We start from the raw sequence: 17,500 nt of genomic DNA, 5'->3' as shown, positions 1-17,500 counted from the left end.
TGCTAATTACACGACATTTACTATATTAATCACCTTTCTAAGGCTGCAAGAAATTTTTCCGAGACGTATAGAAAACGACAATTGTTAAAGAGCACACATAATCTTGCCCGCACGTACGCACGCTTCTTGGCCGTACCGTGCGAAACAACAACGTGAACGTTTTTCACGACAACGTGAAAGTACAAATTTCGGGACACTTCTCCCTTCGCTCAAGGCAGGAGGCGTCCGTAAACGAGGAAACATTTTTGCGGAAACATTGTTTCCCGAAAAGTTTCCTCGGCGCGCGGAAGCAAAATGTTTCAGAACAAATTCGGAAATATTTTTGCTTCCGCAACAAATGTTTCCTGGGGCCGCAACATTGTTTCCTCGTTTGGGGACGCCTTTAGTAACACTTTGTTACATTTTCACAAGTGACATTTTCTCTGATATCGCCGCGAAAACATCACGGGTTTCTAAGGCAAAAACAACACAAAAACCTCCTTACCGATCTTCCGTTGCCTTTAGCACTTTTATAGCGATGATATCTGTTTACAAACATCGCTTTTGTCATTCAAATGTGCCAACCACAGAAACAAAAGACCCATTGTTTTGACAGTCAATGAAGCTCTTATGTTTTTGGTCCCGAAAACAATGGACCTATAAATACATCGAGGCCAAATAGATCTGTGACCTAATACACCGATCAAATGAAATTAAAGAGTATAAAGAGCTTTGTGATATCAGGGTCAAAAGTCTGCTTTTCTGTATCTGAAGGATAAATTTGCAGTCAGTATGTGCTGCACTGGTTTCAGCTTCCTGAGATTTTTCTAGCATTTGTAATAAATAACAAAATTGTTGCATTTGTTTTTTATAGGAATTAGACCAAACATTACCTGTTCTTACCCTTGACAGTTCACTTCTATCATCACCCCCCTCAGATGATATTCAAGTGACATGGTTAGGACATGCCAGTGTTCTTGTTCAAATGGATGGGTGCAATATCTTAACAGATCCTAACTTCAGCATGTATGCTGGACCAAGCCAGTGGCTGGGTATGAAGCGTTACAGACCACCACCCTGTTCTGTGGAAGATTTACCGCGGATTGACGCAGTTTGCATCAGCCATGATCACTACGACCATCTGGATTTCAACACTATCAAGGGTCTTAATTTACGATTCAAAGAAAACTTGCATTGGTTTGTTCCGATGGGACTAAAAAATTGGATGATTGACAGTGGATGTCAAAATGTTACGGAGCTGGAGTGGTGGGAAGAGGCAAAATTTCCTGACACTTCTGTGAAATTTATTTTCACTCCTTCACAGCACTGGTGCCGCAGATCCGTATTTGATCAAAATAAAGTGTTGTGGGGTAGTTGGACGGTTGTCGGACCAAAACATAGATTTTTCTTTGCTGGAGATTCTGGATACTGCAGGGGGTTCAAGCAGATCGGAAACAAATTTGGACCATTTGATTTTGCGGCTATTCCCATAGGTGCTTACAAACCAAGGTTTGTTTGAAAAAATATAAGCCTGCATTAGAAGTGTCTTAAGTTTTGCTATTAGCCACAGAAATGGAGGGTGCAAACTGCAGGTTGCATGTAAGGGTTGCAGGTCATTGTTTCACCATAGCTGAAACATTACCCTAACCTTTACTAAATAAATTCTTCAACATTAGGCCTAAATAGTGTGCATTATATAATGTTTAAGCGTAAGCTAAAAGGGTAGCATTTTTGTAAAGGTTTGGGTTAAATGTTCCAGTTATGGTAAAACAATGACCTGCCACCTGCACTTCACAGTACCCTCTTCCACAGAAAAAAAAGTATTGTACGTTTTCTTGAGACAAAGATGCTTTATCTTTTGTGATGATCATGGCTACATGTATATCCTTATGACATGTAGTGTTTAATCAAGAAAAAAGTGAAAAGAAATAATATTATAATATTTCATGAACAATAAGATGAATGATGGTTTGTCTCAAGATGTAGTCACTTAGGTTGTAGATTACTGTGTTTGAGGATGACCACGTACTGTTCAATGGTCTTCTTCAGACAATAAGTGGTGCTCAGCTGTGATGGGTGGACTTGATCATACGAGCTTTTTGTTGTTGTTGTTGTTTGTTTTGTTTTTACCAGCAATGCTGATTTTTCTTATCATGATGTTAAAATAAAGTTCTTGATTGATTGATTGACTAACTCAGTATAAAAGCTTCTACACCATTTAACTTATTGGCAATGGATGCATGAACATCAAGGAATCAGTCTATTTTTGATTGGAATGGTTGCATATTTGGGATGCTCTCCCTTTCGCGGTTATTATATTATTACATAGTCATTTTACCAGAAATAAACACATTGTTTTAGCTTAAATTATTTATCATGATAGAAGTTTTTGCTTATGGAAAAATACCAAAAATGATCACACAGCAATACTTTGGCAGAGTTGATCAGTATTATAAAGAAAACATGGGACCCACGACAAAAAGCATTCCTGAATCTATGTCACAGCAAACCAGCCCGGGGTGGCAGTGGAAGGGGTGTTTAAAAATGTTAGAAAATTCACCTCTTGTTTGAATCGAAACATTCTTTCTCTAAATTCATTTTTAAATATGTAATTTCAAATAGGAAAATTCTTTTTTCTTTACGTTATATAGGGGCACTTTAATTTAAAGCATTGCTGTTTTGCATGATACCAGAAATGATAAAAGGGGTCACACCATCATGTCCGCTAAGGAGCAGGCCCCCTTTGAAGAGGAAAGCATGTTGTGACTCAGTTCTTGATGATAGCAATGTTTTTCTTTTAAGGTGGTTTCTAAAGTTCCAGCATGTTGATCCAACTGAAGCAGTCTGTATTCACGAGGATATTGGCAGTCGTTTTTCCTTGGGAATACACTGGGGCACATTTCCCACCGGATACGAGGTAAAAATGAATCCAGCCATGTCTTTTAATTGTCAAACACCTGGCCCCAGTTGTTCAAACTATGTGCCAGATAAATCACTATCCACTGGATAACTCAATTGCTTTTGCTAACTTGTTTATATGGGGGATAGTGATTTATCCGGTGGATAGCGCAATCCATCGTTTGAACAACTGGAGCCAGAGCATCATTTTTACCGTAACTCAATTCAGCAGACTGAATTGTACACTGCTGGCAGTCAGTTCTTCATTTTGTTGTGGTTGGTCAAGGAAAATAATCATGGAGATCAAACGAAAGGGGACCAACACAATTCATTCTTGCAATTTGTATGAGTCATTATTCCAACAGACTAGAGAGAGTTCTAAAAGAACTGGAAGCTGTCAAACTGATTTTTTTTTTAATTTTTTAGCATTATTTGGCCCCGCCAAAAGATCTGGCCAAAGCACTGAAGTCTAAAGGAATTGCAGAAACAAGTTTCTTTACTTTGAATCATGGGGAATCCAAGATCATAGAATGAATGGACCACTCCCAGTTTCACTTAAGCATCAGATTCTTATTTAGAGCTAGTCTAAATGTAACAAGTCTTCTTTTGGTGATAATAAGATTTTGTTCTACATGTAGAAAAGTAAAGCTTCCCCAACTGAATGGTTTCTTTCGTTATTAATTTTTTTACATGTAGACCACCACAGTTAAATTTATTTGTCAATAACAATCCCGAGTAATGCTATTCAAAATTAAGAAATTAGTAATAATAATTATTATTGTAAGGATTATACCAACACACTGCAAGTATTTCTCAATATGTATAGTAAAGCAGGCAAATCTCCACAGCAAGGTCTTTATTAAACCCACTGACTCCTGCATAGGAGTGAAACTTAACAGATTATACTCTGTCTAATGCCAGACGATTTTATTCATCCACTGGGGGTGTCCTACTGCGTGCCTGAGAAGTCAGTGGGTTAATATTTAAATGCAGTAGTTTTTCTTGCAAGTACCAATTATGGCATGTTGCATTGTCCCATTCTACAATGTACAGCTGTAAGAAACACTTGCTGCTTGTGGATTGTTCTGCCAACTTTACTGTTTTCAACAAAAGAAAAAAACTAGCAGCTTAGGTTTCACTAGACAATGGACTCCATTCAGATGAAGCAACTGCATTTGAACAATTTTATTTAGAACATTAAGTACAGATGAAGCAGGATTATCATTTGGTTGATTTTGCAGAATTAAAGCAAAGTTAATCTAGGGACTGGTTATGAAACCCTGGGAAGTTCAAAAGCAGGAACAATACAGTCGCAATTAGATGTTGAACCGACCATGACCCTGCACAATCTTTTGTTTTTGGTTCGCAAGTTAATTTCGAATAAATTAAAGAAAAAAAAAGCGTGTTTCTGTCGGGTTTTGTGCAGGGTCAAGGCCAAAAAAGCGAACAAAAACATGAAACAAAGAAACTTGTTGAGTTTCATAACCAGCCTACATCTGTTAACTATGATTAAAGCATGTGTTTGAAAAAGAGGAGGTGAAAAGCAAGGAATTTAAATGTAAATGTAATTTCTGCTAACCAATAGAGCACTTGAGTTTATTGTAGTTGGCCAAGACAACAAAGTATAATTTATAATTAAGTAAATGTACAGACATGAGGTGACTTTTTGCCATTAGCCACGCAGCTTAACTTTAACTCTGGATGAAGAACAATGATAAAGTGTTATTTGAAAGGGATGAAGTAATAATAATTATTCTTGTTTTGTAGCAATATTGTTGAAAGTCAGATATTAAGTGTTCAACTGGATGCTAAGGCAAAAACATCATTGTACATGGTGTTAGAAATTAATTCAATGACTCAACAAACATTATTTTGTAAAATAATCTTGACTGCATACAGTAGTCTGTAAATAGCATACCTGTAAAGACCTTGCAACAAACGTGTGTCCTTTTACAAAAGTGTTCTGTACGTTACTTTTGTTGCAATGATTTACATACACATTCAGTCTTGCAGCAGTTTTCAAGAACGAAATAAATTACAATTAAATTTGCAATTTGTATGAACTGTTTATGATGCATTAAAAATACCAAGGCAAGATTTAACATGAATCACTCACGAAAAAAGCCCAAACAAAAGGGACACTTTGATGTGCCTTGTAACAGATTGCATAACCAGGTCGATGTGTCAGCATGTGGATTTGACACACAGCGACTACAGTCCTGACAACGTTTGTGGATTAAATCAGCACAAACGAGAAATGACACACAACAGCGCTGCCATTTGTGTCCATTTAAACAAGTTCCGTGAGTTATGCTTTCCAGGGGAATGCTATTATCACAAATTTGGCATTTCTCTCGAGCTGGGAAGCCAGGCATGTCATTTGAATCCAATCCTTCTGCAACTGATCCTTTTCCATTCTCTGCTCCACCAACGTCTTCCTCTTGAATGTTAACCTGTGAATCACAGGTTATGGAGGTGGACCTGTCCACAGACATGTTTTCATTCTCTCCCAGTTTCTCTTGAAGAGAGGACACCACCCTGAGACCATCAACATCTTCAAAGAACTGATAGACTTCATTTACCAAATGAAGTGTGTCCGATTCAGGATATTTCATCACCAGCCAGTCACAGGTCACCAATACTGCCACTGAGTCTGAATGACTATCAGATTCTACATCTCTTGCATTCATCCAATGTCTTACAAACCCAGTCGCCAGATACTTGTACATGTAATCTGTTGTACATTCAAGCTCATCTGAGTATTCACTTCCAAGCATCTTGTCGGGTCCCTGGTCGTCATTCTGCAAAGTTAGCACCATCACGTGCATGGAAAGCACATGATGTCTCAAAACTAATTGAGCAAGGGAAAGTCCTTCTAGATCTCCCATGAACTCAAATTGACAAATCTCTTTCTTCAATTCCGTTTTAGAGCGATGGATGAAATACTGAAGCGCTTTGCACATGTCCCACTTCTCCATTTGAAGACAATCCCTCTTTAACAGCTGAGTGATGGACAACAGTCCACAAGCTATGTTCACAAATAGAATGTGAGTTTCATGAGATTCCAGAGATTTGTGGGTGTGACTACTAGGGGAAAGAAACAGTGAAATGAAAACACCATTTGGTGATACCCCAATCCCATAACAAGAAAAGTCTTTCTTGGGATCATAATTGACAGACCTTGATGTGTTTGCATCATCAGTTAATATCTGCACTAAGCAGTCCATACTGCAGGTAAAGATAGTACCATTTTGTATGCAGTGCAACCCAGTGATCGGCATTCTATGCACTTTCGTAACTATTTTCTGTATTGGCTTTGCAACAATCAAACCATTTTTCACACTGATGTAAAATATTATGACTGAAGATCCTTTGCATGCAACAAGACGATAACCACTGTTATTTGCTTGAGAGGAAGACAGCCATTCCATCAAATGAACTTGCATTCCATCCTTGTCTCCCCAAAGTACATACTCTGCCATTCCACATAATGATGGAAGTAGCTCAATGCTGAAAGCTTTGATAAAGCCATCTATGCTGCCGACAGCCAGTATACCGTGATTGTAACTGACTTGTTGCCAGGCTAACGAAGACGGCCACGCTTGATTGGTATTTAAGAACCCTTCTAGTTGAACGCCTTGTGGATTGCTCATTTGTACTGGCACAGTCACTTTCCAAAAAATCACATGGCCACTTTGCGTACCTGTCGCCAGCAAAGAAAACTGGTGGTGTTCAAATGAATCGTTTGCTTTAGGCGTGCTAGGATCAATTGCAGGGTAATAGATTTCTGAAAACCAATGCAATGAAGTGAATGTAAGCATTTGAACTCGCTGAACAAAGCGAGAATACTTGCTTTCTTGCGAAATTTGGTCAACACTCTCGGACGCTTTTGCATCTAGTGGCATTATATCTTCGTTAATTTTAAATTTGTTCTTTTTTAAGTAACCATTCAGCAAACACGACAAATCATATACTTCCCTCCACTTTACACCTAGAGTCACCGTCGGACAGATATGGATTCGGAGCTGGAAATCGGAGAACAATGTCGCAATTACACATCTGCCAAGTCTGTCGCAGTTTAACGGTGACCATGCAACTTTTTGAAAACAGGCAGACTGAACCAAGTTATGATTGATCCTTGGCTCTAAATACCACTCAGAGTTTCTTTCCGCCATTATTTCTTGGCGATCGATACCGACGTCTGCTTGAAAAGGCTTCTTGCTTATGGGGATCGAGGTCCTTTCCAAATTCAAACTGGGATGAGAAGGCGAGGAGATAGGAGTGAGGACGTAAACACACCGATCGGTTATCACCGATAAGCGACCATCAGGTGACCAAGAAAGGGCGTTAGGATATGAAGGAGAATAGCTTAATTTCACAGTTTCTATTGCTTTGCCATGCTGTACCTCAGCGACCGCCATATTGTTTTTTATTTGAATTCCAGTCCTCGCGCCACTCAGCTTGGAGACATTGGGAAACTGTACATGACAGCGTATTTCAGATTAGCTCGTACAGTCAAGGATTTTCTGCAGAGTACATCCGCTTCATCTTAGAGGGTTTTCTGGACAGATCGCCTGCTAGACTAGAAGGATTTGGGGACTGGAAATAACAGGGACTCCTTGCTGCAGATAACTAAGGTGTTGAAAGGTAATTTAAACGGAAATTCTGCCGTGGTATTCTTATTAAAGAGGCGATGTTCATGTTACGTCATTACCGCTTTGTTGGTGGACGAAAGCGAAAGATCTCATTACATGTACATGTAGCTGCTTTTGTTCGTCCACCGGCAGGAAATTTATTATACATGTGTCTCTAGGGATTGGTTTGCAAAACACCCACACACCTAATCTCTTTGCAGTGTAATCACACAAATACAAACTGCAGGATGGATAAACCAGGAAGTGATGAATATCCTACAGCAAGGAGAGAGAACGGAGTATTTAAATTGCCTTGGAAAGCACATTTTGCAGGATTTTGGGGTGCAATGAAATGGTTTGCGAGTACAGCAAATGAATCCAATGTGCCCTGGCACAGTGAGGTAAGGTTTTGTAAGAACATGGTTTAAGATTTTGGACCTGAAAAAGATATTGGACTTGCAATTTCTAATGCAACATGATATAATAGAACCTATGATAATTTTGGTATGATCACGGAAAGAGTGTTATAGTCACTGTGTGACTTAAAAATTAACATTGGTAAAGATCAAAGAGAGAATTGATGTCCATACGCCCAGGAAAGAAAGAGGTCTTGATTTCTTTTTCTTTATGATTTCCTTGTTCATATAGGCGCCCTGATCGATGTTGATGGTGTTTGAAATACATAATATTTTTATCTGGAGATTGCAGCTTGGAGCATAAATATTTAGCAAAGTGAGATACATGTAACTAACGACTAGACTTATCTGGAATTATTTTAAAACTTAAATTGAAAATTGAATGTCCCTTTCAGCATACAATGCATGCAAACTTTATTTTAGCTCAAAGTTTAGAAAAGCTTGGTGGCGAAATATCTAAATATCCAATCCCAACTGACCAGAGGAATACGAGTTGGCTAGTTACAAGTGCAGTAGTCAAGAAACTGCACCAGGGATCATCAGGATCAATTCAACGAGTGGTCAGAGCAGGTCTTGAACTTGGAATATCCAGATCTCACGACAATTGAAGCGCCCTTTAGAGCCAATGGGCTGCAATGCCTCCAAAGATTCTGCCTTTCAAGGATTAGTTTAATAAATATAGACTCTTTGTGACCTTAATAATATGCCACCTAATCAAGTAAGCTAAAGGCCATGTCACCCTGTGGTGCTAATGTATTAGACTAATAAATTATTTATAAATTATTTACTAATTTAGACTATAATAATAACAATAATAATAATGTTATTATTAATTTTAATAATTTTAATAATTTTTTATTTAATAATTTATTTACTAAATTATTTATAATAATTATTGTAACCTTTTATTTTTTCTTTCGATGTATAGGAATTGGACAAGACTTTGCCAGTTGTCAAACCAGACAATGCAGCTCTTGATTCTCCTCCCCAAAAGGAAATACAAGTGACGTGGATTGGCCATGCAACAGTATTAGTTCAAATGGATGGTTTGAATATTTTGACTGATCCAGTTTTTAATGACTATTGTGGAGTAGCACGTTTGATGGGTGTGAAACGCTATAGACCTGTTCCTTGCACAGTCGATGAACTCCCTGCTATTGACGCTGTTTGCATCAGTCACAACCACTATGATCATCTTGACTATACAACAGTCTGCCAGCTCAATAAAAGATTTGGTGATAAAATTCACTGGTTTGTGCCCATGGGATTGTGCTCCTGGATGAAGGACTGTGGCTGCAACAATGTTGTTGAGCTTCAGTGGTGGCAAGAAAAAAGTCACCCTAAATTTACAGAAAAATGCAAAGCTGTCAAATTTGCCTTCACCCCGGCACAGCACTGGTGTCAACGGGGAATGTTTGATAAAAACAAAGTTTTGTGGGGGAGTTGGTCAGTAATTGGTCCAGAGAACAGATTTTTCTTTGCTGGTGATACTGGTTACTGCAGCATGTTCGAGAAGATTGGGAAGAGATATGGACCATTTGATTTGGCAGCAATTCCTATTGGGGCATATTCACCAAGGTAATAATTAACAATTATAATTAATTATAATAATAATTATCATTAATTATAATAATGAGAAGTAGTATACATGTATTAAAATAGTTGCTGCGGCTGCTTGAAGTTTAACCCATGCCTCTCTGTACAGTAGGTTAATCCATGCATCCTTATTGACGAGTAAATCTGTCTCAGTCTCAGGACTGAAAGGGGACATGGTTTTTGAGTGGACCTAGATGTTGGTATAAAAGTATTCATGCCTGAAGTGGTCCCCAGTGACAAGTAAAAATAATCTGGCAAGTCTCATTATCAGGACTGAAATAGAACAGTTCTTTTATTAGTATCCCCAAGTTCGCCTCGGCCCTTTATTCCAAATGAAGTCCTACGGGGTGCAGGGATGGCGCAGTGGTGACAGCACTTGCCTCCCACCAATGAATGTGGCCCGGGTTCGATTCCCAGACTCAGCGTCATATGTGGGTTGAGTTTGTTGGTTCTCTACTCTGCACCGTGAGGTTTTCTCCGGGTACTCCGGTTTTTCCTCTCAACAAAAACCAACATTTGACTTGATTTGCTTTCATTGTTTACTTCAGTTTACAGTGTCCCCAATTAGTGCTCCAGCGCTAGAACAACTAGACACTTAAATAAAGTTAATTTCCTTTGCTTTCCCTTTTACAAAGAATAGTTGTTTTTCATGACCAAACATTCTAAAGCTTGAAACACAGACTTCTACATCACAGAACATTAATATTGAGAGAATAACTACGATTTCCAGTGATCCGCAACCACATTTCTCTGGCACATCACCCAGCCCATCTGCATTGGAAGATAAATGCCAGTTGTTATGTGATTAAAGCTACAGTAATACGAGCAACAAAAACGTCCAAGTTGTCTCGCAACATTGCTGCAAAACTAGTCGAAAAGTGATGTTGCGTGTTTTACATCCCACGCACAACCTGTCTCACAACAACAAATATGTGTTGGAAGTTGCTGCGGCGTGTTGCAGAAAGTAGAGCGGACCTCTACTTTCTGCAACATGCAGCAACTTGCAACACATTTTTTTTTATGCAGAACTTCTCAAGTAAGAATGACCACACCCACTTAATTGGTTGTTCCTTCTGGTTACGCTACTTAGTTTCTTCAGTTCAACAATATTATTTGTTTTGTTTGCTCAATTTGTAGGGGACTTATGCAATTTCAACATGTTGATCCTCAAGCTGCCGTTGATATTCATGAAGATGTTAAATCAAATTTCTCCATTGGTATTCACTGGGGAACTTTTAATCTTTCCTACGAGGTAAGGAGTGCTGATCAACCGGTATCCCTAATCCCTGCACTTAAGCGGACAATCTAAGCAGTAGTTAACAATTAGACCCGTAGCCCATAAGGGCTATGGGTCAATAGCCCATGAGGTGTCGCTAAGTGACAATAATTATTGTTTAGGTTGTCCAGTTAAGAGTGAAGATCACTTTAAATTTATCTCTTTAGAGTAAAATCTATAACTGTCAGGGTCGGCCAGGGGGGGAAGGGGGGGGGGGGGTAGTGGTATACTATACCAGTATACCTGAAAAAAATTTGCCAAAATACCCAAAAATACCCAAAATTCATCCAAATATACCCAAAATTAATGGAAGCATTGTATACTGTATTCCTGAAATTCAAAGAAAGTGATATAATACCGAATACCCGTATTTAAGCTGCGATATACCGTATACCCAATTGAAAAAGCCCCTGTATACCATATACCCAAAAACCCTGGCCGACCCTGAACTGTAAGCACGCTCTTTGGAGGCAATGGGTTCACCTTTGCAAGTTGGCCTTTTTGACATTGTAACTTGCTTGCACATGTTTTCCTTGCACTTAGTGCAGGGTTTGCTTGACATTACGATTGACTTAAGCAGTTGTCTTTGCCTGTTGTGATTGTGTAAAGCTAAAGGAGTCAGCTGAGTTTTAACATCAGAGCAAGAATTGAACATTCTAATTGGTACACTCCAGACAATGGAAAATGTAGTGTAATCTAGATGACATACAGTATGCTGTCCAATTGCAGAAGGCTCTTGTTTAATACCTCGTGGTGCCAGGCCCACTACTTAACCAATTGACTCCTAGTAGTGATAGACTTAACAGATTTCACTCTGTCTAACACCAGGTGATTTTACTCGCCAATGGTAGGGGGCAATTCAGGAGTCGATAAGTTAACCACCTCCGCTTCTACTCAAAAACCATGTCCCTTTAACTCACAAATGAATGTGACAACTACATGCTGTGATCATGTAATCCTTTAGATGTCATAAGACAGCCATGTGTGTATTTCATAATGAGAAAATGCCCCGTTAACTGGACTTGGAGAAGCTCCATACTTTCCCTCTACCCATGTGTATAAATGTGTCCCTGGTGGGTGGGGGAGGGGGGAAGTGAAGATAGTCTCAACTGTCTCATTCTACACAGAAAATCCATTCATTTCGCCCATTGGCAAACAATAGTTTGTCATAGAGTTGAGGAATCAATTAACAATTTTACTTCTTGTGATGTCATTGCTGACTTGTTTTCCTTTTTTCTCTTTTCTTAGCACTATCTTGCTCCACCAAAAGAGTTGAATGAAAAACTCGACAGTGTTGGAATTCCACGAAACAAATTCATGACCATGAAACATGGTGAAACAAGAGTGGTTACCAAGGAAGAAGCAAAACCAGCTTAAGATGGAAGCTGTAGAGTGCTTTACAATCTGGAAACGTCCATTTAAGTGTAGAGAAAAAAATGCGTTTTAATTGTGACGTTTTTATTCATATTTATTGAAACTTTTTTCCTCTGGAGTGTCCATGGAGAAGTAGGTTATCCTGGGACTTTTGTCATTTCGTGAAACTGCTGCCTCTTTTTAATAATGTATAGACCACTTTCATAAATGGCGACCTCCTTAACATTCTTTTGCATTTATGTTAATTAAACCTACTGCTCTTATTTTGAAACAAGTAAGTTCTTTTGAAATTTTCTCGTCGTACCAAGGCTAGAAAGGCTTATTAGCATTAAAACAAAAGAATATTTTTTTTTATTTGACGGCCGTTATGAAAGAGGTCTAGATTGGATGTTTTTACTTGTTGATCGAATTTTGGGGGAGGAGGCCCTTTTCAAAATAAGGATAAACTTAAGCAATATATGACGTTTTCCGTGTTTCCATATCCTCATCTAAACACGATGGGGAGTTGGGAGAATTCGAGACCGTTATGAATCTAGGGTTTGCATAACTGTCGAGAATTCTCCCAACTCCCCTGAGTTTTTTGATGAGGCTATGGAAACACAGAAAAAAAGTCCTCTATTGCTTTTACAAAGTATTTGTCAAAGATAATTCGACAAATGAAGGAAAATGCTGTTTTCGCGAGATCTGAGTGTACGGCACCATAGACAGACAGGCCATAAGTGAAATCGGTAAGATCAAGGCACTAAAAAGGCGGTCTACTTCACCCTGACTGAAACGGTCCTTCCGTAAAGGCTCTATACACCTAACTAGGTAAAGTGCAGAGCTGTAAGCACTGACTCCAGTTTTCCTTTTCTTCGAAGAAGTGAAAGCGAGTACAAAGAAATGGAACAATAATTTCAGCTGTCACAGAAAAGGAGAACAATACATTTAGATGATTTCAGCCTTCATGGAATCCAGGATTTTGCCACGCTGCAGAAATAGTCTTTGTAAGCTTGAGTACTGGGACGGGTTTGAAAAAAGGAAGTTTGTTGGATTAATAATATTTATAAATATGAACTTTATTTTAAGTGTCTATTATCAGCATTATTAACAATTAGACCCGTAGCCCTTAAAAATTACGGGCTACGGGTCAATAGCCCTTCTAGCGCTCGGTACATTGACGTCAAATTGAATGAACTCAAATCAAATCTAATCTTGGTTGTTTGAGGAAAGGAGAAAACCAGAGTACCTGGAGGAAAACCTCGGAGCAAAGTAGAGAACTGACTTATCTGTCTAATTGGTCGTAATGGTTAAACTACTAGGAACGCACCTTGAAATGAAACATTAAATTGTTTCAAAATTGCACGACACCAGTAGAAACTGAGATTTAAAGTAGATCAACTGTTGTTATTGGCAATGAGAACCAGTAATAAAGTTAAGATCTTCTATAAACTATATGTCTGTTTGTCGTATTTTTGAGATGTCACACCATGGAAGTACTGAAGCCTGATGTCTTACTTTCTTTTGGCTGACTGACTGGATAACCGTTCGACAGATTCATGGACTGATGGACTAGCAAACTGACTAACCCATTCGCTCTGACGAAGGGCTAACGCTCGAAACGTCAGCTTTTAGAATCTCTGTACGGTGGCCAATTTACATTATCAACTCCGTTGATAAAACCAAATTTTTGACTAACCAATCGACTGACTGGTTCATTTACTGACTGACTGATTTACTGACCAACTGACCGAAGAGCAGGCGTAGCTCAGTTACTTAGAACGCAGCTTTCGGAGCAAGAGGTCCCCTGTTCGATCCTCGACTGATTGACTGACTGCTCAATCGATTGATTGACTAACGACTAACCACTCCAAAAACTGCTTGCCTAAATTGCAAACTCACAGCGCGCTTGTGATCATCAATCAGAATACTGCGGGCTTTTATGTCAACTACTTCATCTCAGTAGACCTGCCGGAATATCCAAGTTTGAATTTCGATACCTAAAAAATTCAACTGAAAACACTAAACATGGGCTCGAGGATATTAAAATGGCCCGGGTTTGTGGCCATCTTTATCACGGAGGATACCAATGTCACTAGAAGTGGTTTACAAAAGGGTCGTAAGGAGGCTCAAAACAGTCGCAACAATTAAAAAAAAACTGTACTATTTTAAAGGATTGAATCTAGACAACTATTTCACGTAACGAAAATCGTGTTATGGTACCATATAAAAGATCAATAATTTCTCAACAAGATACATTCATTGAAGTGACGTAATAAGTCACCATGGCAACAAAACAAGCATGTAAAAATACCCTATATTTGGTCTTTAAACGCTGACATCTTAAAAACGAACTCGGTGACCCCCAATTTTTATATGAAACAATGCTGTAGAGTTATTACTCTGAATAGAACATTCCCTCCTTTGACACTTCTTTTAGGCACCTCAACAATGGGTCCGAATAAGAGTTTTTCCCTTAAGAATAGGGTTTCGTTAATACCTCAAAAATGGCCCAGTGGCTGATTGTATCAGCATCTGAACATTGCGTATGTTGCAGTTTTTCTGCTTTTTTGAAGTCCGCTATTCAAAACCCCCGGGTCAAAACCCACCCACCCCTCCCCTAACCTTAGCAAACGCCGTAACCCAGCCATGTCCAGCAATGCAAACAATCAACCCATCCTTCCAAATAGTGTGGAAGGTAAGCCAGATTATTTTTATGAAAATACCTTGGAAACAGTCCGGCTTTGCTTTCAAATACGCCGAAAATTCTTTGGAACTCAGACACGCTTTTTTTTTTCTTTTGGTAACCGAGCTCTCCCCATTGTGGCGTAACGCGACGTGTTGGAATTGATTGAATTGCAAATGTTATGCTAATCCAACAACTTGTGGAAGAAGATTCAATATGGCGCCTCGACATGCAGTTTATTTTCAAAATTTCATGTCTTCTTCCTAGCGTTTGTGCCGCATAAACTCTCTGTTGACGTTCTTCTTGCTATTGGATGCGACTGCGGAAAGCTAACAGTGTAAACGTTATTCTGACGCGGACGGAGAAGGTCCCGCTTACGAACACGTGGATGAAAAGTTACCGACACTGAAACTTGGACAGCTACATCCATGAACAACTGAATTCGAAACGAAATCCTACGAAAGGTACTTCAATGTTTGAGTGTCTTTTAGTTATTAGTGTTTAATTAAAGCTGTTTTGAAGCAGTAGTATGATGACCATAAGTTCATTGTAAGTTTAGTTCATATTTAGGCAAATTAGCAACAATGTACTTAATCGTATTAATGAGGCTAACCCATTATCTCATGGTTTAATTTTTAGGTGTTCACAATGGCTGCAATAGATCTTGGCCAAAAGAGAAGATCTACTCAAAGATCCAAAGACTGAGGAAGGGTTTTCAGACGGTAAGTTAAATGTTTCATGTTTGAAATCTTGCTAAACGGCTCTGAGTAAAACTGACCAAAAACCCCCTTTCTACTCACAAAAAATTCTAATGCACCTTACGTTATCCACTTCTGGGCCCGGTTGTTCAAAAGCCGATTACCGCTAATCCCAGATTATAAATTAACCAAGTAGTTTATTTCTCTACCCCAAATGCTGTTCAACGCTGATATTAGGCAAAACTTTACATTAGGAGAAGTCAATCTTGAAAAAAAAAATAAACAAAAAAAAAATAAGCAAAAGAAACTTGCAACTAAAAGTTGAAAACATGAAACAAAAGTCTACGCTAATCCTGGATTAAGTTAATCGGCTTTCGAACAAACGGGCCATGGTCCATAATTGGTGATCAGAATGAAGTCAATGATCTAAGATCGTAACTGCACCTGAATTGATACAGTTAAAATAATGAACCTGTTTTCAAATGTTTAGGTACTGCGCCATTCATGAGATGAGAACAAGCAAGGGACATTTCAAGAACAAAGCTCAACACAACATTGTCGCAGAGAGGTAAGATTTGTTCTTTGAATCAAAAATATAAACATTAGAGGAGAGAGAAAACGTACGGGATATAAACATTTTACGGGTTGATCTGTACCACAGCCGATTATCTTTTTCGCATTTTCATACCCTGCAAGCAGAGTCTTCTGATCTATGTCCGAGAAAAAATAGGAAATCCCCTTTCCTCTTCCTGATTTAACGAAGAAAATTGTAATTGTCTCGGCTCGTAGCTTGCGTCGTTAATATTATAATATCAATTTTCCTTAAATCAAAATTATTTAGTCTATTTCAGTTTTGTCCTAAATTGAAAATAATTAGTGCTCGAGCACTAGAAGACTAGAGACTTAAATAAGGTTCCTTTCCTTTTAATTTTAATAATAGAACCCCTAGAACAAAAAACTACCCTAGTTCATATTTTGCAAGACGAGGCTGAAAAAACCTTGGTCTTTAATTGGTTATCATAATTAAATTGTAATTGTAACAACTTTAGTCCAGAAATGCAATGTTGAAGCCTTTCTTAACAAAGCTTTTTATTTTGCCGCAGGGAAGAAACGTCGGAGGTCCGCAAGTCAAGCAAGAGAGGAAGAGGATCATGTGAAATAGAAGATGAGGAACACAGAGGTAGCATAATTAGTCAGTTAAATATTACCGTATTCACCTGTAGTGAGGCCTCACTTTTTTAAGATCTATGAGCGCAATTAAGACTGCTGCAGATGCTTCGACCTTCTCCCCCCCTCCCCCCCCTCCCCCTGCCTCCCCCATCCCAAGGAAATCTTCCATATGAAAGCTAGGAGGCCAATCGTCATTTAACTTAGAGAACATCTGACACACAAATTAAATTCACTCGAGGTTTTCAGAGATAATTTGATTTCTGGATATCGCTTTGGGTTGAGGGGAAATAAATTCCGGTGATCGTTGATTTACAAGCCATGACAGCAGAGGAAAGAGTTATTCAACGCGGTCATCCAAGAGGGAGAGGAAATGAGAGCAATGGTGGATCGTTTTTTCTTGTCTATCTAAACTGGTATTATTTCGAGTTTAAAGCAAATTGAAGCCACACCTTGGGATTGGACTATCCCTTCTGGCTCAAAAGGGAATTTGCAGATACCATAGGGTGTTTTTTTCAACCCTCTAATTTCACTGTAGTTGCGCGTGTTAGCTCAGTGCACGCAAGTCGCGCGCGGTACCTGCAAGGTCTCTGTGCGCATAAGCTAGGACTCGCGCTGCGCGTTTCTGCTGCGAGTGAGTCATTAATACTACAGGTTAATACGGTAATCTAATCACCGAATACCACCGGATCTCTGCGACAGTAAGGTTTAAGTTTTGATACAGTGCAACCTAAGATATATCTAACTTGTAGGTATTATCAAGTTAGGTCCATCAACAAATGCTTTTCGAATTTATA

At 38.8% G+C, this 17,500-nt stretch overlaps 4 protein-coding genes and 1 long non-coding RNA gene across 7 annotated transcripts in view; 3 read left to right on the top strand and 2 right to left on the bottom strand.

The window, feature by feature from the left end:
* The window catches only part of LOC138056869 (uncharacterized), a 36,908-nt gene extending 36,329 nt beyond the window's left edge, over positions 1 to 579 (bottom strand). The window contains exon 1 of the mRNA XM_068902795.1: positions 485 to 579. The gene's annotated coding sequence lies outside the window, so the exon portion shown is untranslated. The remainder of the gene's footprint in view (positions 1 to 484) is intronic.
* Positions 1 to 4,931, top strand: part of LOC138056871 (N-acyl-phosphatidylethanolamine-hydrolyzing phospholipase D-like) — a 9,564-nt gene extending 4,633 nt beyond the window's left edge. The window contains exons 2-4 of one of the 2 annotated variants that reach the window (XM_068902801.1): positions 854 to 1,488; positions 2,782 to 2,896; positions 3,304 to 4,931. In XM_068902801.1, the coding sequence (XP_068758902.1) occupies positions 854 to 1,488; positions 2,782 to 2,896; positions 3,304 to 3,411 (858 nt within the window). In that variant the 3' untranslated portion in view covers positions 3,412 to 4,931. The remainder of the gene's footprint in view (positions 1 to 853; positions 1,489 to 2,781; positions 2,897 to 3,303) is intronic. The other variant, XM_068902800.1, reaches the window with a different exon arrangement.
* Positions 4,048 to 7,288, bottom strand: LOC138056868 (general transcription factor 3C polypeptide 4-like). Its single transcript, XM_068902791.1, has one exon. It carries the CDS (start codon positions 7,050 to 7,052, stop codon positions 4,986 to 4,988), a length of 2,067 nt encoding a protein of 688 aa, XP_068758892.1. The 5' UTR covers positions 7,053 to 7,288; the 3' UTR covers positions 4,048 to 4,985.
* A 73-nt stretch (positions 7,289 to 7,361) lies between these two features.
* On the top strand, positions 7,362 to 13,604 carry LOC138056863 (N-acyl-phosphatidylethanolamine-hydrolyzing phospholipase D-like). Of its 2 annotated transcripts, none has more exons than XM_068902785.1 (5): positions 7,362 to 7,524; positions 7,733 to 7,912; positions 8,856 to 9,505; positions 10,661 to 10,775; positions 12,048 to 13,604. In XM_068902785.1, the coding sequence occupies exons 2-5, from the start codon at positions 7,760 to 7,762 to the stop codon at positions 12,174 to 12,176; spliced, it is 1,047 nt and encodes a 348-aa protein (XP_068758886.1). In that variant the 5' UTR covers positions 7,362 to 7,524; positions 7,733 to 7,759; the 3' UTR covers positions 12,177 to 13,604. The 2 variants fall into 2 exon arrangements, with proteins under 2 accessions (XP_068758886.1, XP_068758887.1); XM_068902786.1 differs by having other exon boundaries at positions 7,385 to 7,524; positions 7,691 to 7,912.
* A 1,445-nt stretch (positions 13,605 to 15,049) lies between these two features.
* Positions 15,050 to 16,110, top strand: LOC138058155 (uncharacterized). Its single transcript, XR_011133810.1, has 3 exons — positions 15,050 to 15,302; positions 15,478 to 15,560; positions 16,027 to 16,110. It is a non-coding gene; the product is annotated as an uncharacterized lncRNA (long non-coding RNA).
* Positions 16,111 to 17,500: the final 1,390 nt, after the last annotated feature.

The sequence above is a fragment of the Montipora capricornis genome, chromosome 7, assembly GCF_036669925.1.
Source record: "Montipora capricornis isolate CH-2021 chromosome 7, ASM3666992v2, whole genome shotgun sequence".
Lineage (NCBI taxonomy): Eukaryota > Metazoa > Cnidaria > Anthozoa > Scleractinia > Acroporidae > Montipora > Montipora capricornis.
The sequence above is the reverse complement of the archived record's forward strand: the minus strand, read 5'-3'. Positions and strand labels throughout refer to the sequence as shown.